This window comes from Pollachius pollachius (assembly GCF_949987615.1).
Source record: "Pollachius pollachius genome assembly, chromosome: 1".
Lineage (NCBI taxonomy): Eukaryota > Metazoa > Chordata > Actinopteri > Gadiformes > Gadidae > Pollachius > Pollachius pollachius.
Genome location: NC_136934.1, coordinates 13109329 through 13133021, shown reverse-complemented (window position 1 = coordinate 13133021; position 23693 = coordinate 13109329). Strand labels below are relative to the sequence as shown.

Sequence of the window (23693 nt, the reverse complement as noted above, 5' to 3'; positions counted from 1 at the left end):
GGTTGAAACTTCCAGTCAGCGGCGTTTCTCAGCCGTATGCTACATTTGAGGGAACACTTAATATGAGTGGCCAGTGTCACCACACCACTAAGAGACCTGGAGAGAAGAGACCCAAGGCAGCGGTTTGCCATCCACATGACTGACGAGCGGTTATGTTCTTATTTTTGCTTGAAGAACCAGTGGACACGCCCCTGTTCAGTGAGCTTTCAGCTGTGCTGCTGGGCTTGGAGGTGGAATCCTGGAGTCTGGCAGTGAGCTCAGAGTACTGCCGGCTGCATGACAAACGCACCATCAAGCGTCAGGACGTCATTTACGGTGAGACACCGTGTGTGTGTGTGTGTGTGTGTGTGTGTGTGTGTGTGTGTGTGTGTCCGCACACGCACATGCATGTGTGTGTGTGTGTGTGCGTGTGTACACACATGCATGTGTTTGATAGGTGACGGGGAGTGACTTCATATTCACATCTATACTGCTTTTGACTGGGAAACCTCTTTCTCTTCATTCATTGGCTCAGCCTGAGAAGAGACATGTGTCGCATTAAGCTTTTCGCATTAAGCTTTCTGTAACATACCCGTGTTCTCTGGGTCTCCACGTTCCTCATTCTCAGAATACAGGCTGTTGTTTGGAACAATACTACGCCTACAAAAGAGTAGTAATTTTTATGCTCCCATGCATCTCGCTTTTTAATTTTTATGCTCCAAAGCATCTCACACATGACCACATCCTCGTTCCTGAGGACAAGGGATTGTTCCTGGAGAGAACTGACGTCCCCTTGTTTATGGAACGCTACACTGGGGAAACTCTCATTTTAGGAGCCCTGCCCGTTGATGTCAAGCAATCCCAGCATGCCTCTGCCTGGGATCAAAACAATGCTGTTTGACACAGCCCTGATTCAGTGTGCCTGTGTGTCTCTCACTAATGTTTAAGTACAATCATGTTAGCTGCTGTAGGCAATAAAGGTTAGGAGGAGGAAGTGATGCAGTACCACAATAAAGTTTGAATACACATTGAACTGAATGTGTATACATTTATATATATATATGGATGCATATGGATGGATGTATATTTTTGTGGTATAAAGTTCTGTGTTTATTGTCTGAATTGGTGTCTAAAAAGGTGTATATAAGGCTCTATATTTGCCTCAAGGTATTCCTTTCTAAAATACAGAATAGGATTAATAGTATACATTTTATTGTGTATATGAACACATTTTATGGTTATTTATTCAAACTAATATAATTCTATATTATTTTTTGATATCTTCTCTTATTACTACTGTACTTTCTGCAGTGTCGCCCTCAATCCCCATCATGGGTGAATTTCCCGGTCATGGGCTGAATGTCCTGGGTGACTTTCCCATCATGATGACCTTAACCAATAGATCCCCCCCCCCCCCCCAACCCACCCAGAGCTGATGCAGACGGAGCTCCACCACATCCAGACGCTGACCGTCATGGCGGAGGTGTTCCGCCGGGGCATGCTGGAGGAGTTGCAGCTGGACTGGGCCTGCGTGGCCCGGGTCTTCCCCTGCCTGGACCCCCTGCTGCTCTTCCACAGGAACCTGTTCGGGGCGCTGCAGGAGCGCCGTCAGGCCGGCTCCCAGGCCCAGCAGCCCCGCAACTACCTGATCCAGAACATAGGGGACCTCCTGCTGCAGCAGGTCAGCAGGCAGCACGGGGGGCCACCGCCGAACACCCCCACACACCGGGAGGGAGGGAGGGAGGGAGGGAGGGAGGTGAAGGCATGTAAACACAATATATTTATATACAAACACATGTGTACGTATGTATTACTTAAACACGTATAATCACACATGTTTATTTATATATATATATATATATATATATATATATATATATATATATATATATATATATATATGTGTATATGTGTATATATATATATATATATATATATATATATATATATATATATATATATATATATATATATATATATATATATATATATATATATGTGTGTATTTGTCACAGACAGAAATAGCTATATAATGCATACAACACATGATGTGAAAAAATAAACTCATTCACACAAACACACATGTGTGTACACATACATAAAAGTATATATATCCGCAAAATAACATGCAAAGAAAACAAAAAAAATGTAAATGCCTGACTGCAATTTTACCACCAACACACACACACACACACACGCGCGCGCGCTCACGCTGGACGCTGACGTTTCAGTTCTCGGAGGAGAATGCGGAGAAGATGAAGCAGCTGTACGGAGACTTCTGCAGCCACCACACGGAGGCGGTCAACCTCTTCAAAGAGCTGCAGCAGCAGAACAAGAAGCTCCAGCTCTTTGTCAAGGTAGGCCTTCGTCACAAGCGTCGCACCAGTGTTTCCGCCTTTCACCATTGACCCTCATTTGATGCCCCTGGTTGGACATGTTTTTGGCTACGGCCTAAAAGAGAGGAGATTGTGTCTGTCTGCGTGATGTTCTGGCGTGACAACCTTCCACTCCATGTTGGTTTCTCCACAGCAACAGAGCAATAAGTCACTGGTCAAGCGGAGGGAGGTGCCAGAGTTCATCCTGCTCGTCACTCAGCGCATCACCAAGTACCCAGTACTGCTAGAACGGATACTGCAGTACTCGCAGGGTAGGGCGCGCTGGGTGTATGTGTGTGTGTTATGGGTCTGTCTCTGTGTCTGTGTATGTGTGTGTGTGTATTTTTTTTGTGTGTGCTTCTTTTGTGTATGTCTGCATGCATGGCAGTGTGTGCATATATTGTCAACATGATCGTTCCTATGTACAATATACCATCATAACACACAATAACCAAGCCCAGCTGCGTCGTTGTCATAACATGTCCTTCTCCCCCCCCCCCCCCCCCCCCCCCCACACACACACACACACACACACACACACACACACTCACACAGAGGGCAGCCAGGACTACGCGGACCTGTCGCGGGCGCTGTTCCAGATCCGTGACATCATCACGGCGGTGGACCTGAGCGTGAGTCGCTTCGAGAAGGACCAGGAGCTGCAGGAGGTGCTGGGGCGCCTGGAGAACAAGAGCCTGGCCAAGCTGAAGAACGATAAGGTGTTCCGCAAGCAGGACCTCCGCAGCCCCCAGCGTGAGCTGCAGCACAAGGGCCTGGTCTACTGGAAGACCGCCACGGGACGGCTCAAAGGTGGGAGGGGTGAAACGGAGGGAGAGAGAAAGGGTAGAGAGAGGGAGAGCAATGGGGGAGAGGAGGGAGAGGAGGGAGAGGTGTCAAAAGGGAGGGAGAGAGAGAGGGTGGATAGAGAGGGAGGAAGAGAGAAATGGGCAAGGGAGAGGAGAGAGGGCGGGAGGGTGGGGGTGAAAGGGACGGAGAAAGAGGTGGACAGATAGAGAGGGAGAGACAGCGGAGGAAGAGAAGAGAAGGGAGGGATAAGGGGGAGAGGACGCGGCGGGGTTGGAAAGAGAGATAAGGGGGAGAGGGAGGCGTGGGGGTCAGAAGAGAGAGGGTGCGATGGCTGGGTGAGGTCGGAGAGGGAGGAAGAGAATGTTATCTATGTACAGCAATGTCCAAATACTGTAGCAACACATATTGTATGTTTGTCCTGCGAAAGAAGCAAAGTGAATTTAGGGTCAGGGTGGAAAGTGTGTGACCATGGCCTGCCAAGGTTTGGTGTGGGCATTATTTCTAATACATCTGAAATCTCTCTCTCTACCTTCCTCCCTCCCTCCCTCCATAGACACGCTGGCTCTTCTGCTCACAGACGTTCTGGTGTTCCTACAAGAGAAGGACCAACGTTTTGTGTTTGCTGCCGTGGTACGTTCAGCATGTCATGTGAAACTGTACACACGCACGCGTTTCAGACGGACATCTCCCCAGCTGATGAATTGGTTTGTACATGCAATCACATAGTGTAACTGGCATATTCTACTAATGAAAAAACTGGCCAGCTTGTATCTCTCTCCTCATCTCACCATCCACACTCCTGAACATCCAACTAGGGCCAGCCAGCCAGAGTGGACAGCAGTTATTTAGTTCCTTTAATTCTGAAAGTTGCCCTCCGACTGACTGGGAGGGGCTTAATAGTACACATTGCTTCTTTAACAACAATCCCCCCTTTCTGGTTCAATACAGAAATGTGAATGTGAGTTCCCTTCAGCCAATGAATGGGTTTGTATACACTCCTCCGTGCTATAGGACCAGAAGCCGCCCGTCATCCCCCTGCAGAAGCTCATCGTCAGGGAGGTAGCCAATGAGGAGCGAGGGATGTTCCTGATCTCTGCCTCCTCCGTGGGGCCCGAGATGTACGAGGTTCATACGGCGACCAGGGAGGAGAGGAACGCGTGGATGCGACACATACGCCACGCTGTGGAGAGGTGGGCTGTGTGTGTGTGTGTGTGTGTGTGTGTGTGTGTGTGTGTGTGTGTGTGTGTGTGTGTGTACGCGGCTGCATGTGTGTTTGCAGTGACCCAAGTCTGCAGCAGTCCGTGTGTGTGTTAGTTTGTGCTGATCCATCTGTTTCCATTCCAAACGTAACAACCTGCTCTGTGTGTGTGTGTGTGTGTGTGTGTGTGTGTGTGTGTGTGTGTGTGTGTGTGTGTGTGTGTGTGTGTCTCTCAGCTGTCCTGAGGAAGAGGAGGAGGAGGAGCGCAGCACTGAGTCAGAGGAAGCCAGGCGAGCGTCCGAGGCCAGAGTTCAGAAGATTCAAAAGTTCCAAGGTCAATAAAAACATTCAACCCCACACTGTAAATTCAATATCCCTGCTGGTGAATCCACACAACATATGCTCATCATTTCCATTTTGAATTAGATGGAAAGCAAAACCAAATTAGACAACACATTATGAACAACTGTGTGTTTTCAAATGTGTTTTCTGCAGAGACTCTACTGAGCCAGGACCAGCAGATATGCAGCACCCTGGAGGAGAAGTTGCAGCTCTATGCCGAGCTTACGGAACTAGCGCTTGGACCAGGAGAGCCAGTGACACAGCGCCATCTGCTGGCGTCGCCTGAGACTGACGCCGACACACCAAGACAGGCTTCCACACTTCTTACAGCCGCTGTGAAAGAGGGTGAGGAGGGTGGGAAGGGTGGAGCTAGTTTGTCAGAAAAGGAACAGCCAAGCAAAATTACATTTAAGTATCTTACATACATGAGAGCCATGGCCTTGCTTGTTGGACTTGGAAGAAACCGGAATCGATTGATTTTTAAGCACTGTGTAGTTTTTACCAATGGAGAGTGAAAATATAAAATCTATTCTGCATGAAAAATGGGTCAAATTGGTGTTTCTTTTCTAAACTACTCTAATAATGGTTAATGTCTTACACAGCGGAGAGGCTGATGAATATTCTGCAGGCTGGGGAAGCCTTTTCCAGCCAGGGTCCAGAGAACTGCAGCTACAACAGCCACGGCAGTATCCAGGAGTCCCCCTCTGAACGTACTGATATATATTCTATTCATTTACTCTATCTCGCTTCAATCATTTAAGGTGTAGCCGAAGGATACATTGAATGTGTTGTTGTGGTGTCCATGGTTGCTCTTTTTTACTTTCACCTATTTGAATCTTATTTTATATTGTGCTTTGAAATACAAAGCATTTCCAGCATTATTCCTGTGCATAAATTATATTTTACCAGTGAGTGGTAAAGGGGTATACATTTTTTAATGTAGCCAAGTGTAAGAAAATTATCAATTAATAATACGATAATACTATGATACACACAAAACGGTCCATCTCATTTACTTTCTATCTACCAGTAATTTATTTGCCTCCTTAATTAGTTCATTTTAATTTTCTTTTTACCATAGCGGATTATCTGAGCACGCTCAGTGTGAGCTCAACCTCCCTGATGTCCGACGGCGACTGGCCAGGGCCTGACGGATTATTGTGCAACTCACCCACTGAGCAGGGCGGGGACGTCAATGGCACACAAGCAACGGTGCGGTCACTGCAGTTAATTTTTTATGTTTCATTTGTTTCAACATTTTGCGTTGGGTTGATTCAGGTACATGCAGTAACACTGTGTGTCCTGTAGGTAGCAGAGAGTGTCCAAAGTCTGACGCAGCTTCTCTACAGCCTGCAGGTGAGTAGTTATGGAAAATGTAGATAAGTGTGCTATTAGAAGTTTAGCCTGTAGTTTGGACTTACTCCCTGACTGTCCATGGCGTTCCATGTATTTATTTTTTATTATGCAAATTAAAAACTGTAAATATTACTGTGGAATCAAGTTCATGACATCATTGATTGATCTTTAGTTCATCTTTAGTGTTGCCCTAAGAGAGTGTCTGGACTCTCTTTGCTCCACCGACAGTGAACCACCATTCAGTAGCCCGTGGTGTGAGTATAAGTCTCCCCCTGGTGTTCGCAGGCTGTGGTTACACTCCAAGACAGTTACTATGAAGTCCAGAAAGTCCTCCGCATGGAAGGACCACGTCCACAACCACGCATCGCTCTTCAAAACAACCAGGTATGCATCATCCTCAGCGTCAGCATACTATAAAGGCCCAACCTAAAAATATCAGCACATACCATACTACTTAAATGAGAATGTTTGGTCACCCATCTGCTCCAGGATCATGAGAAACAGAGAAGCCTGGAGAGGAAGAGAGAGGACACGGAGAGGAAGGATTCGGACAGGAGGAGGGACGACCTAGACGGGGTGCACAAGCTCCACGCCAGGCTCAAACAGGACCAGCAGCTGTGGGACCGTGAGTGCCTAGCCCGTGACAAGCAACAGGTACGCTATGCTGGTCTACTTTCCTCTCCATAACAAGCAGCCGCCATGCCCGCCTGTTAGATAAGCGCTGATGGAAGTGATCAACAAGTGGTTCCTCTGAGGCCCTTTAGGACGCTCACCATTCTAAGCAAATTAGAAAAATGTGATTTAATCCTCGTATTAAAATGGAATACATTTTTTCTTTTTTCTGTTAGGATCTCAGTGGCATATCATGTATTTAAGGTCATGTTTGAGCGTTGCTTTGCATTAAGAAGTTCTTAAAGGTGCTGTTTGTAGGATTTAGTTACATCTAGCGGTGCGGTTGCAGATTGGCCTTTTAGCAAGTTAGAGATGAAACAGTACAAACATTTCATATCAGGGTCATATTGATCATGGTTATGAGTATCACAGTATTGTTTAAATGTGGCTGAAATGTTGAAAATGTACTGATACACACTGAAATCCTTTCACTATGTTTTATATTGAAAGCCACATATATACAATTGTGTGTCACACACATGACACACCGGTTGTGTAGAAGTATGAAATGTTGTTCATAACACAGTTGGTTTCAATGTAACTGACGAGTTGTATCATGAATTGTGTAACTTCCCTAGCTTGGATAAAAGGATAAAATAAGCTTTGTAGACGCTGACTTTACGTGAATCGCAATTGTTGAATGGCTAAAGTCATCAAGTGAAGGTGCCCTTTTTGCTAGGCTTCGCAACCCAAAAACCCATTGTGATCATCCTACAACACATCAGCTGGCTGTATCTTCCACCCCTATCTCATATCCAAGCCAATGTTTGAGAAGTCTTCCTGTGTGCTGTTCCAGACCCAGCACGAGCTGCTGCTCGAGCAGCGTGAGCAACAGTGCCACTTAGAGGCGGAGCGGCTGCGCTGCGAGCGCAAGGAGCTGGATGCCCAGCTGCTGGAATACCAGCAGAACGTGGAGCGGCTGTGGGAAGGCCAGCGCAGCGTGGAGCGGGAGAAAGAGAGGGTGGAAGCCCAGCAGCTGCTGCTCCAGAGCTGGAAACACAGCCGGCAGAGCAGCCTGCCCGTCATGATCCCACTGGATGGATACCAGGTAGAAGGAGGAACGCACGGACAGTGAAATAAAGCACACAGAGAGAGCAATGGGAAAGGAGGGATTGGGAATCAGAACCAAACTCGATCGAAGAAAAAAATACAAACACCAACAAACTGCCATATTCAAGAAGGTGGGACAAACCGGGTATGTTTGGATGTAACGATACTATTAATGCTACTGAATTTAATGATACACTGTAGCGATGTCCGTTAATACACGCCACCTAGGTGACTGATTTCTTGTGCTCATCCAAACAAACGTGCAGGGTGGCGATGCCAAATCCGGTTTATTAGTAATGATCATGGCAAAGGTGCTGCGCTGCCATGCAGGAGTTCTCCCATCCCCAGTGTGTGGGGAGATGGCTCATTGAACCGGTGCACACTGATAACTCAGTGTGCAACAGGTGTGCAGCCTCACCCAACCCCAGAATCCAATCAGACTCGGCCAGGTGTGGCTGCTTAAACCAGCCTTCATCGGAACACACTCCCACATACACATAAACATCATGTAGGCTTGTGTGCTTTTACAATATTCTGCATACAAAATCGGACTTCATAAGTCTCTTCCCTGCCATGTCATCTTCATCTCCTGTTCCTCAATCTTCATCTTCCTCATTTTCCCCCTCACTCTCCTCACCTCCATCCTCCTTTTTTTTTCCTCCCTCATCTCATTCCTCTCGTCTTCTTCCTCTCCAGGTGTCAGTCCACAGTCGCTCCGGCAGCCTGGACGGCAGCTGCTCTGTGCACGAGAACGAGGCGCCCCCCCTCCGGCCTCCCCTGCAGCGGAACAACCACCAGCACCCCCACCACCACCCCCTGCTCGCGCACCACCACCACCACCCCCTCCTCAACCACCACCACCACCACAGCAACCACCAGCACGAGAGTCCCCCTGCGGGGCCCAGGAAACTCCAGAACAACACTCTGCTCCACAGCCCCGGCCTCTACAACAGCCTCAACACGCTGCACAGCCCCGCCCACAGCCCCGGCCTCTACAACAGCCTCAACACACTCCTCAGCCAGGCGCTCGCCAAGCCCCCACCGCCGCTACCACCGCCGCCCAGCAGACATTCCATAAGCTACGGTCGCAGCCGCTCCATCGGCACGCCGGGGCGAGGCACGCAGCTCCACAACAACAACAACGGCGGCAGTAAGCATACCTAGAATTTTTGTGTTTAGCAGTCGTTTTTATTTATTTACTGGGTGCTATTTGTCTTCAGTTCTCTTTATTGTGTTGTTCAGAACGAGGGTTGTAAAAGAGCTGTTTATTTTTACTGCTTTCTTTTTACTATGTACACACCCATTAAATATTGGTGGATCAGCTGGTAGCATGAGTGTTTTCCAACCTGAATCAAACCAATTAGCACTTTGATAATGAGTCTCTCTCTCTCTCTCTCTCTCTCTCTCTCTCTCTCTCTCTCTCTCTCTCTCTCTCTCTCTCTCTCTCTCTCTCTCTCTCTCTCTCTCTCTCTCTCTCTTTTATATATATATATATCAGCTGACTTCAGCCCCCAGTTGGAGTGTGTCTCTCAGGGGTCTTGGAGGCCAGGGGTCACAGGTCTGGGGCTGTACAAGGACGACTACCCCTCCTCTGCCTCACTCACCCCGCTCCTCAGCCCGCAGGCCTACCTGGCTCTGGATGGACAGAGCGGGGAGGAGGGAGAAGAGAACATTGTGTACCTCTGAATGTCTTGCAAGGACTGATGAGAACGACTGGAAGCTAGCCCTAACAGGACGGGGTTAGTGGGTCTGGTGTGTGTGTGTGTGTATGTCTGTACTGGTCTGTCAGAGTAATAATACATTTGTGCCTTTTATTCATTTCTGTGCCGACTTGCCATTCGGGTTAAAAGATCAATATAATCGTTACCTCTTGTGCCTCTATATCAAAAACAAGTTCTAAGCAAATCAGCTCTTGTGCTTCAGTGTCCATGCAGTGGAAGTTAAATGTTTCTTGTGACCTGTGCTGTTGCACTTATCAGATTGCTGTTTTCTGTAACGTTGATGTAGCGGATACCATAAGCACTTACTGCTATATATTTATATGTATGCAGATGATAACAACCCTGTCCAGTGTAAACTTTCTATCATAAGTATATCCCTCTGTCAAAATTCTGACAGAATTCTTTAGGACAGGATATTTAAGATTGGATGTACTCATTTTAAATATATGTATAGTTATGGGAAAAGGCTTACTACGCACATGGTATTGAAAACTGACATTTGTATCTTTAATGCTTTTTCACCGTTAAATGTCTAATATTATATTATTAAATACAAATTGAATAAAGACACCTGCAATGTAACTATTATAAAGAATATTGAAGCTGAAATGAATTGATTATAATTAGTGTGTGTGTGTGTTTCAAACTTTGTTTATCAACAATTTGCTAATCTCTTCCCTTGAAAGCCCCTTCCTACTGTTGTGAAGCAACAGTATTGCTGTTGCTTCACAACAGTAGGACGAGGCTTTCAACATTTGGCACCTCAACTGACCCGTTTAAACTGTCGTGATCCATTTGTGATAAATCTTTTGAGTTCATAAGTTGAATGCTCAATTCGTGAAATATGGACTTGAGAAAAACTTTAATTCTTAAGCTGTTTTTATACATTCTAACATCGTATGCAAATAACTGGAGGCTGCATTGAAGCTGGTACGTTTGCATCTACTTCTTAATGGCTGATTACATTATGTGACTATTTATTGTGACATATTGTGATAGATAATTAACATGATTCTCTGGTTAGGCCAGGATCATCCTTCCCCCGACATCCTTCAGCTCCAGGCTTTCAATACAATCCAAACACTTGTGGTGCGATGGCTCGCCAACCAGAGCCATATCCAGTGGTGTATTCCACGAACGGAGGTTTATCAAACACAGAGTTAACGCTGAATTCTAGGTTGATTGACCCTGTGCTAACTAAACCAGAGCTGTCGGTTCCACCGCACGGGTTATGCATTAGTTCAATCAACACGGGGTTGGTTAACACAGGGTTGTGCGCGTCCACGCCAAACCTATAATGACGTGATGTATGGATCATGGAAACCCTGATCGAAATGGCGAAACGGGCCGCTTATTTCAATGTAATGGAACTCCAGGTTATCCTGGAGAGCTATGACGAGGAGAAGGACATTATCACAAGAAAAGGGAACGCTAAAGCCTCTGCAACCCAGAGAACCAAAGCCTGGCAGCGGATCGCTGACCGCATAAATGCGTTAGTTACATGTCAAAAGCATGATCCTTATATTTGAGACATGAATCTATTAATATCCCAGTTAAGCATTCTTAAAGTTCCTACCACATAACCCTTTTTTTCTAAAAAAATATGTAGCCTACTCCGATGGCTCCCAAGCGGTCAGCGGATCAAGTAAAAATGAAGTATAAAAACATCATACAAACTGGTAAGCTTTTCCCACCATCGTATTGGTATATTTTGTCAGTCCAGCATTTAAGTAAGCCCTTTTTTTAAGCCAATCGTGAAAAGGCCGACAGTCGGCAGACTGGATCTGGCCCTCAAATTGTCTTGACCCCGGTGGAGGAGCTGGCAATAGACATAAATTCAGGGCGCCCTGGCACGGAGGGGGTACCTGGAGGTACCTCCTCAGAGAGTCAGGGGCCATGTGAGGGTACCCCACTTGTTGAATGTAGGTTTTTCTGTTTTTCTTGTATTTTAGATTTTGTTTGTCTTCGAAGTAACACATGCAAACCGTGTGCGTGCCACAGCGCAAATGTTACAAATGTTTTTTTTGGTAACTGGGTAGAAAACCTAAAAGTGACAATTCATCAACTTCACAGATCAAGATGGATTAGTGCTTGTAATGGAGCCACCGGCTACGATCGAACATTCTCCAGTGGATGCAAGTCCGTTAGGACTATTTTATACTTTCTCTTGTAAGCGCCTCTCGGCATATAGTACTCAGCCAATATTGCTCTTTGTATGATAGGAGGCCGATGAAAATCTTGGTCCGGACGTGGATGGGTCATCTGAAAGGACTGAGATGTGCTCAGCATCTCCAACATTATCGATAAAACATTTGCCAAAAACGGAGGGCTACGCAAATAGTCTGGAGTGAACTGAGGCCAGGTCCTCGATTGGTAGTGTTGGCTATGTAAGGCTGGAGAAGGCTATTAAAACATATTAAAGATTTGCGCGAGAATCTATATCTCTCCAGCAAAAAGTCATCCGGATATGCCAAGATGTCGAGCCGTGGTTTTATTAATCGCTCCCGTTGGATTGCACGAATAATTTGCGCTCCGATATCAACATGCCTCTTATCAAAAGGGCATACCATTGTGAACACATGAAATCTGCGGTGAACGCGGGTTTAAATACCCAAAACCGGGTTATGTTCAAAACTTAACCAGCGAAAAATCTGCTCCGACCAGGTTTGATTCAGAGCATATGTTTCTATAGTAACTAACATACCGTGTTCATTTTGGAACGGAAAACCTAGGGTTACCGCAAACCCTGGGTTAATTTACCCGGTTATGTGATTAAACCGGCTTTGTGTCCCCTTAGGGGGAGCACTAACTAACTAACTAACTAACTAAAGTACATTAATCATGAATTCATTCTTAAAAATACATCTAAAGCACGTTACTAGCAAAGATGACCGTGTATATTAAATCATAAAGTTCACGAAATAATGGAATTATACAGTCTGAATTTGTAAAACATAAAAATAAATATGTACCCAAATATGAACTATTTTTATATTTTAATAATTACAGATTGCTGGAAAGAAACAAGCAGGTGCTAAATGCTGCTGTTAAGTGTTTTATTTATTTACTTTTATTTTTTATTTGTCCAAGTATTTCCAAATCAGTAGGAGGGAAACGGGACATGGGAATATGTCCAGTACTGTCATGAAGAAGTATGTATCTACATAAGAGACAGTGCCACTTTTTATTTTGAAATATTTTATCTACCATTTACTCAATTAATTTTTTTTCACAACAAAATGTTGTTTCTCATTTGTTATTAAATTGTCATTGATCAAATGCAAAAATCTGCTTTGTATATGGGCCATTGGCCGACCTGCTTGCTAAGTAATAGGAATCAGCCTTTGAACAAAAGATATAGGTCAACCACCAACTAGATTAGTTCTCTTGTTTGTTGCTGGGGGAAAAAAAGACGAGACATCCATACCTTGTGAAAGTGAACCATTTTGTCCACTGCGTCACTGGAACTGATTTTTCTCCTCTTCCGTCCAGCTGTTGGTGGCAAGAGATGAAGGGGCAGCAGCAGAGAAGCCATGTCACTGTCCCAACCTATCAGAGGGGAGCGCACAAAGTAAAACGAGCACTAGCTATTTGGAATAAAAAACATCCCTGCATACTTACTGGTGGCAACATTGTCCGTAGGTTTCTCAGCAGCATTCAGAAGTCGGCACAGCTCTGGTGACTGAGTCAGGTGTTCATCTTATTCTGGTTTTCAGTCATGCTGCAGCATTTATGAACACCTGCGTGGGAGAACGGGTCAACAACTGTACATCCTTGCTGCTGGTCGCACAAAGAACAAGATTGACACCTTCTATATTGTTGTTGATAAACAGCTCATCCCCTGCCAAGCCACCAGCTCCTTAGGTGCCTTTGATGAACTGTTCAAATCACACTACGTGTTCAACCTGTCTTACGAAGAGTCCCTGGTCAAGCTCTACACATTTGTGCAGACAACAGTCTACATCATCGATGTCACAACAACAGATGAATCTCCAAGAATCTGTGAGTTGCGGGCAAAACTCCTGAACTAGGATTAAAATATGTATAAGTGTTTCATATGTGAAGCTGTACACCAGGCTTCCCAGTCCTTGGTAACCCATTTAAGAATTGATCAGAGTTTCTATCCTAGCAGCAGGTTTAAGTTGGTTTGTGCATAAGATCGTTGTAGGCGTCAGTTTTTGTCATATTCAGGTTTCAACAAACATTTAATGAGGGTTCATGAGGAGAATTTTTGTCAAAGTGGTAATGCAGCAAACTCAGAGTCCTTTCACACAGTTCCTCACAGTGTCCAAGTTACTTCAGAAGTTGGTGAAACAGGTGACCCACAGAGTTTAGAGGCTGGGTGTTTTGAGGACAATGTATCTGGTCTTTACAAAGAGCATACAAAAAATATTTGTGCTTCAATTGTTGCTAAACTTCAAGAAAGTGGTATGGCAAAAAGTGTTGTTTCAACAATTTTTTTGTGATTTGGAAGAACTTGCTACTGGACTGCACTCCCAAGTTAAGCAAGAAATACTATCTGCTGTGCCCAAAGATAATCCTATCCAATCTACATTAGAAGGTCTTGATAATTTTGAAAACCCATTTGTAAGCTTTAATACTGAAACTAAAAGAACAAGATATTTCAACGAAAAATGGGGGGGTTGTGGAGCCAGTCGAAATAATGTTAGGACATCGATTTGATACAAGGTGAAATAAACAAACCGGTACTACTTGATCAAGTGAAAGTGAAAGACACTTTTGTTTACGTCCCAATTTTGGAAACGATCCAATTCATGTGCCGTAATTCTGATATTTGTAAATTGCTTGGGGAAACTTTTGTATCCAAAACGGACATATATGAAGACTTTTGTGATGGTAGTTATTTTAAGAAGCATGCATTATTCTCTAAACAACCGACTTCTTTACAAATTCAGATGCACTATGATGACTTTGAAACTGCTAATCCACTGGGTTCACAAAATGGGAGTTCTCTATTTTATCCTAAGAAATCTGCCACCAAAGTTTAACTCAGCTGTGATGAACATCCATTTAGTCGCACTGTTTCACACTGAAGATGTGAAAAAATATGGCTTTGATCTTATTCTTCAGCCTCTGATAAATGACATTAAAACACTGGAAAGTCACTGTCTTGACTTGCCCTTCTCCACTGAGAAAGTCCATGGCACTATATGTCAGATAACTGGGGACAACGTAGGAATGCATGCAATTCTAGGGTTTACAGAGTCTTTCAATGGATGTTATTACTGTCATTTATGTTTGATTGAAAAAGGTGATGCCCAGAATGTTTACAGAGAGAACCACCCAAAGATAATCTTGCGTGGAAAATAGCTTTTTGAAATGCTCTGCAATGAGTTGCAATCAGACCCACAGATGTTACAAGTGTTTGGTTTTAAAAGGAATTTAACTCTCGACAGCCTAAAGTTCATTCATGTTCGCCACAATTCTTCTTTCAATTTTCTTCTTTGGACATAATGCACGATATTCTTGAAGGGGTGGCTCAGTTTGAGATAAAGTTACTTTTGGAATATCTCTCAGAAAATGTTCTGTCGAAGTCTGATCTGGTATCTAGAATTTATGCTTTTGACTATGGGTACTTGGAGCGCAAAAACCGTCCTACAAGAATTAACTTGGACAGCATTGGCAATAACATAGGCCTCAATTCCATTCAGAAGCTATGTCTTGTGAGGAACATTCCTTTACGCCAGAAGGAAACAAAAACTGCCTTTTGCAGTTGCTTTTACTGCAGATTATCAACATCATATTTTCTCCTTCTGTTACACTAGGCATGACTTTACCTTTAAAACATCTAATAATGGAACATCATGACTTGTTCAAACAGCTGTATCCGCACAGAAACCTGATCCCAAAACATCATTTTATGATACACTACCCAGCTGGAATAACAAAAATAGGGCCTCTAATCCATATGTGGAGCATGAGATTTGAAGCAAAACACAAAGTATTCAAGAACATCACCAAATCGCCTGCCAAACAAAAAAGAAAGTCCATAGGATATCATTGGGAGACATCCCCTTTAAACCATATTGAGTATGGACCGTTGAAACCATTTATTTTTGATCAGGATAGTGACAGGTTTGCCCGAGCCATTTATGCTGTACCAAAAGACCTCTTCTCAACTAACTGGATTAGAATCAGTGGGACAGAGTACAGGACAGGACTAGTCGTTTGCAGAGAGATTGAACATGGAATGCCAGTGTTTTGCAGAATGCAAAATATCATTTTAGTTGAAAGTGCTGTCTACTTCCTAGTGACAAAACTTGTGGTTGATCATTTCAGTGAACATTTTCGTGCCTACAAAGTATTTGAAAGTGAAGAATAAGATCTTATAAAAGCTGACAGTCTTGAAATGTATAAGCCCTTTGACTTACAAAATGCCTATGGTAGAGATGAGAGTAAATATATTGTTCCTTTGTTTTCATTTTAAAGGTGCATATGTTGTGTACATATCCTATTCCTCATGCACTGGTTGTCCTGGTCGACTTTACCTTTATTCATTTACATAAGTGATACGGTAGGGTAGCGTGTTCTTAGGGTTAGGGTCAGTACTGAAGTAACACCGAGGGGGAGGTGTTGAGGGCTCATTAAGCCATAAGTAGGAACAGCTGGCTCTGCAGACGGTCGACGTAAATGTCTGTGTTGATAGAATAATGTTAGAAATAAAACCAACCTTGCATTGCATTGCATTTTGAGGGACTTGCTGTCTCTCAGCAGCAAGGTTATATTTCTGGTAGTAGGCTACGGCAGCGGCGGATTGATACCTAGGTTAAATTCCGCTGCTGCTGAATAAGTAGTCCCTCAAAATGCGATGATTCATGCGATGCAAGGTTAGTTTTATTTCTAACATTATTCTATCAACCCATACATTTACATCTATAGTCTGGCGTTGTAATTGATTTACCTCGGGTGTACTGTGGAGTGGGTAAGACTGTTTTATTAGCAGGCTTTTATTGCCCGTTGCCGTGCGCTAGCCTAGCACGAGCAAACTCTTCAACTAGAAGGACTGAATGAAATGTGTCGTCCTATGCATGACATTTTAATGGAAATTTAACCTTTCCAATTCATCTTTTTAAAAATGTATTATTAAAGATGCTGGGTATTTTCTCTAGGTTTGTGGTTCTTCCCCCCACTACATCCTTCGATGTCTTTTCTTCTTTTCACACAGACCAGCAGAAGGCTTGAGTGTGTCTGCTGCGACGTTGAGATATTTTACACCAAACAGAACCAACACCACAGTAGAGCCTACGGTTAACATCCTCTTGTATCTGTACTCTTCATAGGCATGCAGCTATGTTTTGAGAGAGATTATCAAGATCATTTCAGGGGCATTAACCAGTACGTGCTGAACAATCCCGGCCTCCAGTATCATGATAGGTCTACTCTAAACAGATATGAAGGGAAGGAAATGAAACACCCTGTTCATCCAGATTTGAGCTTGTCTGCCATCAGACATTAGATATGAAAAATGGAAAGTTTGATCTGTGAGACTTCTTGAGCACTTGTCCAGCTGACCACCAGCTCCAAAGGTTTACAGGAAAAAATACCCAAAGAATGGACAAAAGAACCACCGCTTTCTGAGAAAGGAGACATTAAGGGGTTGTGGTTGTCTGCTTTTTTTAAAAAATATAACTTTTTTGCCATTGTTTCATTCATATTATCATTATTTACATTTATCTACACGTATGAGATACTGCAAACAATGTGTGTGCTTCAATCTATGTAGGAGCCAGAATGAAGTAGAAAAGTTTCTTTCATTTCGTACTTTTGTGTTTCTCTTCTCTTACAGTGATGTCACATGCGAACGTACTATGAGATGTATCAACCTACCAGCCTACCAAGTGGACTGTACCAACTGGTAGGTTGATCTATCCATCATACATCTGGGTGAACACATGTGCATGTGATGTCACTCGAAGGTCGATTTTGAAATGGCTTTTGGATCTCAGCTGGAATGAGATCATGGCAAAATAAAAAGCAGTTTGAATTCTATTAAGGGATATGATTAGAGCACACAGTTGTCTGTAGACCATGTATTCAACAGCTTGCACAGTGCCTTATATTTATTCATTAAAAAATAATGTCTTAAACTAGTTTATCTGAGTGAAGAAATAATAGAAAACATAAGGTTGTCAGACAATACATAGGAAATACACAAGATACCATTTTGAAGTGCTTAAGTAACTAATGCCTTCAAAACCAACAGCTCATCAATCACATTGAACAGTGGTTAAAAAATGGGCCATATAATTTGGCATCCAATTTTTTTATCTAAAAAAAAGGCATGCATGCTGCATAGGGTTTATGTCAAAGAACTAAAATAGACCTTCCATTCCAATACCTCAGGACTGTTTTGAAACCTGATAAAAAAGTATATTAAAAATATACGAGTACGTCTTGACATGAAAAGACATAAACGTGCCGTATTTCCAAAACTTTCAGTCATGTTGCAGCAGCATGGCTAGGCTATATATTGGTGTAAATTCAGAGGTAGGCTTTTTAAAAAAAAATCCTTGAAGCATAGCATCACCTACCGTAATAAAAAAATAAATACGTCGACCAGAGAAAAGTAAGGCAATAGGTTTCTTTGACTGGTGTAAATTTTCATTCAAGTGACACTATATATTGTATCCAATCATGCATTTTCTCAAATAGTTTCTTACATAGTTTTAGTCAATAGTTATAGTCTGTGTTTATTTCAATCTTCTTGTTAAACCTTTTTTTCAACACCCAATCAGAAAAAGGGCTATCATTCCGCATTCAGCACATTTTTTCGCTTTACGGCTGAGAAAGTTTCATCATGGTCTCGACGCGTCATGGTGACCTTGTCAAACAGCATGTAAGGCGGAGAAAGATTAACGTTGTAGTAGAGTGGTGATTGAACGAAATCCCTGTTTGATGAAAAAACAAACATCTATTTAATCGGACTATTCGAGGCATTCATTAAAAAGAATACTTTGCTAATATTTAGCACCTTCCCCAGGCCTGCTGGTAAATACTTTTTTGGACATTTTGTGACAGAATTCTCCTTCCAAGATACAGAAAAATGATCAAATAATAGGCCGTATTAACGTTATGTTATCAATATTCCTTTATTTCAACAAGAGAAATACATCAGAAAATAAAACGACTGCGCACGCTTGCATACATTTGAGCCATGGAAGATTTTTTTTTTTTTACCAATCAGTTTGGCTGCGACAGATTTATATTAGAATTCCCACCAGATATAATATAAGCCTATGAATTGTTTCTGGCCTACTCCTCAAATTGTTGGCGGACTATATAGACCTATATAGGCTCCCAATATAAAGTTGTGATGGTTTCTGGAGTTCAACAATTACATAAGTAAATAAATAGTTGCTGCATGTTTGACACTTACCTAATTATAATTGGACAGAGCGACACATGGTGACTATAACCGATGCAGAAACCCTGTGGGCTTACAAGGTTTTTGATTCTCTAACCTGCCTTTCTAGCCTGTGTATTTTCTGTCAACAAAAAAAAAAATAGAATAAAAGGTATTCCACATGAATACTGTAAAAGGTGTAGAAGCAACAACTCTCTCTCAAACACACACACCAACTGCAGACTTAAAGTAAGACATCTTAAGACACCCAGACACAATACCAAAGGCAATTCTTCATCTTAAATGGATAATCGGTTATTGACTGAGAACACTGTCTTAACTTAAATAGATTCGGTTCCAATTCCCAGAGGTCAATCCAAAGCAAAAAGTGACTAGTACATTGGATGGTTCTGACAAATTGAGATTATGTCTAGTTACCAAAATGGGATGGACTTTGTCTACTGATGTTTCTTCAATTATCTGTAGCAAATTCAGGAGACACTCACCGGGCATGGAATATGTAGTCAGTCCGAGAACAGGGTTGTGCCAACAGGTGTGGGAATGAACTCAGTTACACATCCATTTCCATGAATATCATGGTTATATGCATCTGGTCTGGTCTTAAAATCCAAGACGCCTATGTATCTCATTACACCTAGGCTCCGTTTTGCTAGTGGACCATCATCCAACCACCAGTCTACTGTGAGTGAGGAAAGGAGCATAAAGGACATTGGATCCATGAAGCGATAAGGCGCAATGCAAGAGCACATTAATCTGATAAATGTGTTGAATCCAAACATCAACTTTACTCACAAGCTCATTGAAACTGTCACCAACTATTAGCATAGAAACATTTGTGTCATGACAAGTCCATCAATTCTAAATGGGAATGTTTGAAAGTGTTTGCTCATCATCATGAGGTTTAAAACAAAAACAAAGAAAACTTTAATCGTTATCAAAAAGGTCCAGTCGCATCCGAGAAGGCCCATTGCTGGTTGGGCTAAGATGACAGAACCTCAGCTGACCTCAACAAACAGAAACAAATGGGAGAAAATCAACAGTGACAACTAGTGGGCAGACACCTATGCCTATGTCAATCTCTGGATTTGGGAGCGATTTAACCTTGAAATCGTTTTCTTTATCATTTCCTTTAGATTATAAGAATGGCAGATTGTCAGGATTTTTCTTGAAACAAAAGAACAGAGACCTAGTGTTAATTTTCTTTCCGGGTTTCCTAGGAGTACAACTTAAACACCATTCTGGACCTTTACAATTTAAAATCTGTATACCAAAAATGCGATATTAATGACATTTGAACAATACACCACCAATACACAAGTTCACGCTATTAACTCCTCAGCTGGCATTGAAACACCACAATGACGTTTACCTTTGAAAGGTTCAAAAATAATTCCCTGACTAAGCCCCATTCAGCCACCTCCTTTAGCTCCCACCAGTCAGGCCAGATCTAGATGCCCATGGTCTTCCACCATGTCTCCCAGTCCGTCTACCCTGAGCAGCATCTGGCCCATGTGCTGAGAGCTGGGGGCAGGTGCATGATGGGAGTCGTAGGAAAAGCGGAAAGGCAGAGAGGCATGTCCGAGGGACAAGGCATCACATGATTTCACAGCATGAGTTCTGCTTCCGTGCCTGCACAGAGAAAAAGACACAGACGCACAAAATCAAATTAGGAATGGTTGCTGACTGCAAGGCAATTTATCCCATTAGGAACAAGGTTCCAGGACTTACAGTCTTGTAAAAGGCTTTGGACTGGTTCCCCAAGTGTTCAGACTTTGCCACTAGATCATCCAGTTTCTCCCCCCTCTCCAGCAGGCTTTCCATGGTGTTGTGCTAGATAAACAGATAGGACAACCAATTAGAAACATTGTGCAACTCCAGGGACCACAAACCATCCAAGGTTTTCTCAAGAAATGTCTTACCAGAATAATCTTTGTCTCGTCCAGTTCAGCCTGAACCTTGGTCATGGCATCCGCCTCCCTGGGATTCTAGCCAGAAACAGAAGCCTTCAGACACCTTTTATTCAATTCTAGTTACGTTTAAAACTTTTTTGTAGTTTTCTACACAAAGTAAACAGAAAAACATGGCAAAACTTTAACTCAGATTCCACTTATAAAGAAATTATATTATCATGCAATACATCTGGCATACAAATCCATTATCAGAACTCTCGTTGCTCCACAGTTTAAAATACAGGCAGCATCATCTTAATTCACTTTAGCACGCAACATCCAAACTGTATGAAAGCTTTGAAAAACGTCAGCTAAATATTTCTACTGCAGTTCATTTAAACACACAAACTGTATCACATGGTTAAAAAAGGTACCTGGTATTTAGCGAGGTGAAGATCTAGGGATCTGTAGTTGATGGTTTCAGGGTTTCCAGAAGGCCAGTCTATACTGTCCACTTGCCTTGAGAACTCCTCTAAAACCTAAAAGATGTTAAGAAAGGACACCCCCAAAAATGGTTAATTCTGAGTGTCAAGACAGAGTGAGTGATTCCAGGTTGTCTGTGTAGCGCACTGCCCACCTTGTCCAACAGTGTGAAGCAGACTCTCTGCGGGTATTCATGGTCTGCTATGACGACCGCACTCAGGTCGTCGTTCCTCACGTACACATGACAAAGATACTCTGAAGGAAGGAGCAGGAGCATTGTTTGGTATAAAAACCTTTAGGATATCAAGTCTGTTGAGCCATTAACGTCACATGGGAAATACGAGTCTACGTCCAATATCAACAACTATTAATATTGTCATTTGGCAGACACTTTAATCCCAGGCCACAGGGATTGCCAAACTTTATAGAATAACCTGCACATGGACAGTTTAGTTTGAATTATCTGCACAGCAAATATACAATTTACTTTCTTGCAAGGAATTCTGATTGGACATACTGCAGAGCCTTTTAAATAAAGCACTGATTAGGATGACTGAAGGAACCCGTATGGTTTTGGTAGAGGACCCAGGCATTTATGCTAGTGTGTGTGGGGGGTATGTGTGGAGGTAATGGGGAATCCTTCATAGCGTTGGGAGGGATGTTTGTGCTCATATATAACCTTGTTCTTTGACAGAGGCTCGGCTTCCATGTGATGTCCGTTCAACAATCAAGGCACTGGTGAATGTCATGAACTCCTGGACACTACAGACCAAATGAGACGATGCACATGAGGATTATGAAACCAGACAACTAGTAAATCAACAATGGCTCAATGCAAATTAATAGCACTAAAAATCGAATGATAATATTTAAGCACTATTTTTCTTATTTGAAGCAACAATGTTATAAAATTGTACTGAAATTGAGAATAAAGATACAGCTAGATTGTAATAACCATCTGTCTAAAAAAAAGGTACACGGGAATACTGGAGAGGGGGTAGTGGTGGTGGTCACACCCACCTGGAGCGCTGAAAGAAGCTGAAAGAGGACAGGTCGTAGGCCGCCTTGAGTAGGTGGGATTTGGTGGCTCCTTTATGAAGGATGCTGAGGCTGAAGAGTTTCATGTTGATTCAGAAGTGGCGGTGGTGTCAATCACACGGCAGATATATGCAGCAAGCCCCAAATGATCTGGTGAACAACACAAGACGAAACACATGACGAGTCATACTCATCCGGCTTATATAGGAGTGCTAATTGAATGCTAACATTAGGCGGTTAACGTGCCAACTTGCTGTTTTTCTACTAACATTTCGGCATCCTACAAAATAAATAAACATTTTGACATGTAACGTAGTATAGTATAGTAGTGTTATATAGAGCGGATGACGTCAAGACAACTCCTATTTTATCTATGCTATGTAATTGGCTGTGGCTAGTCGGTCGAGGTGCGGGCCTCACCACACAGAGCGGCCGCACAGGATGGTCCTGGTCCAGGAAACACAATAGTTCCCAACTTCGCACAACACTGGGTTTGGAAGAATTGTCATCAACTTTTGAGCACGTAAATCTCGATTAGGGCAGAGAAGTTTTCAAAATACTACCTGGAAAACAACCCATTACCACGTCACGACCCATTAAATGTCCAGCGGAATATGAGTCCGATTAGGAACACATAAAGGAGAAAGGTTCCGGGGGGTTCGGCCGGAGGACAGCAGGAAAGCTGTTGCAACAAATATAACCCGCTAAATGTATCACCAAAACAAAGCAACGAATTTCTTCATATATATATCTATCTATATAGATAGATAGATATATCTATAAATCAATATAAAGATGTATATCTAGATCTATATATGCTGTATGTTAATAGTCTTTTTTGTTTTGTTTTATTTGTCCTGTGAATGATTTTTGTAGTAAAGAAAAAGATGGGTAGGCTTAATTTTTCAGTAACGTGTCAATGGTAGATTGTTGATTGAAAGATCTGCTACCATCATTTTGGTGTTTTCCCAAGTAATTTTGCTTCATTTAACAATTCCCCCCTAGCCACTTAGTTCTGAGCTAAGTGTTTTCCATCAATGTGTGGTCGGTAAAACCATTTCCAGGGAAACAATGAAAACGTTTTGGCGTGGAAACCAGGGAGCCAGCACGGCGCAGCTGTTGATGGATTGTTGTGGCAAGACAAGAATGTCTCCCCCCGCCCCCCCATTATTCTCGTTTTGTCGTTTATATTAGGCCTACTTACCAAAATTTGTTTTTTTTTTAAGTTCGCCTAGTTAGGCCTAGGCTATTTGGCAGTAGACTTCGATGGACTTCACCAACCTTACCATGATTGAGAACCAGCTTGGCTTTTTTAGGACGTTAGGTTGACGTCAAAGTGAGAAATTAAGATACATTCTTAAGTCTTTCTAATCAGACATTGTCGTCAAAGAGGTTTTA

At 42.9% G+C, this 23693-nt stretch overlaps 2 protein-coding genes across 3 annotated transcripts in view; one reads left to right on the top strand and one right to left on the bottom strand.

Moving 5' to 3' along the window:
• The window catches only part of LOC307081852 (rho guanine nucleotide exchange factor 28-like), a 40291-nt gene extending 30239 nt beyond the window's left edge, over positions 1–10052 (top strand). For both annotated transcript variants that reach the window (XM_079745211.1, XM_079745210.1), the window contains 17 exons: positions 175–315; positions 1410–1660; positions 2211–2336; positions 2509–2626; positions 2910–3164; positions 3715–3791; positions 4173–4351; positions 4596–4693; positions 4855–5046; positions 5304–5411; positions 5783–5913; positions 6010–6057; positions 6343–6441; positions 6547–6711; positions 7526–7777; positions 8476–8929; positions 9278–10052. In XM_079745211.1, coding sequence (XP_079601337.1) covers positions 175–315; positions 1410–1660; positions 2211–2336; positions 2509–2626; positions 2910–3164; positions 3715–3791; positions 4173–4351; positions 4596–4693; positions 4855–5046; positions 5304–5411; positions 5783–5913; positions 6010–6057; positions 6343–6441; positions 6547–6711; positions 7526–7777; positions 8476–8929; positions 9278–9465 — 2882 coding nt within the window. In that variant the 3' untranslated portion in view covers positions 9466–10052. The remainder of the gene's footprint in view (positions 1–174; positions 316–1409; positions 1661–2210; positions 2337–2508; positions 2627–2909; positions 3165–3714; positions 3792–4172; positions 4352–4595; positions 4694–4854; positions 5047–5303; positions 5412–5782; positions 5914–6009; positions 6058–6342; positions 6442–6546; positions 6712–7525; positions 7778–8475; positions 8930–9277) is intronic.
• A 9373-nt stretch (positions 10053–19425) lies between these two features.
• On the bottom strand, positions 19426–22895 carry ykt6 (YKT6 v-SNARE homolog). Its single transcript, XM_079735816.1, has 8 exons — positions 22716–22895; positions 22278–22445; positions 21937–22019; positions 21412–21512; positions 21209–21313; positions 20805–20870; positions 20614–20715; positions 19426–20514 (listed from the first exon to the last, which is right to left on the bottom strand). The coding sequence occupies exons 2-8, from the start codon at positions 22379–22381 to the stop codon at positions 20479–20481; spliced, it is 597 nt and encodes a 198-aa protein (XP_079591942.1). The 5' UTR covers positions 22382–22445; positions 22716–22895; the 3' UTR covers positions 19426–20478.
• Positions 22896–23693: the final 798 nt, after the last annotated feature.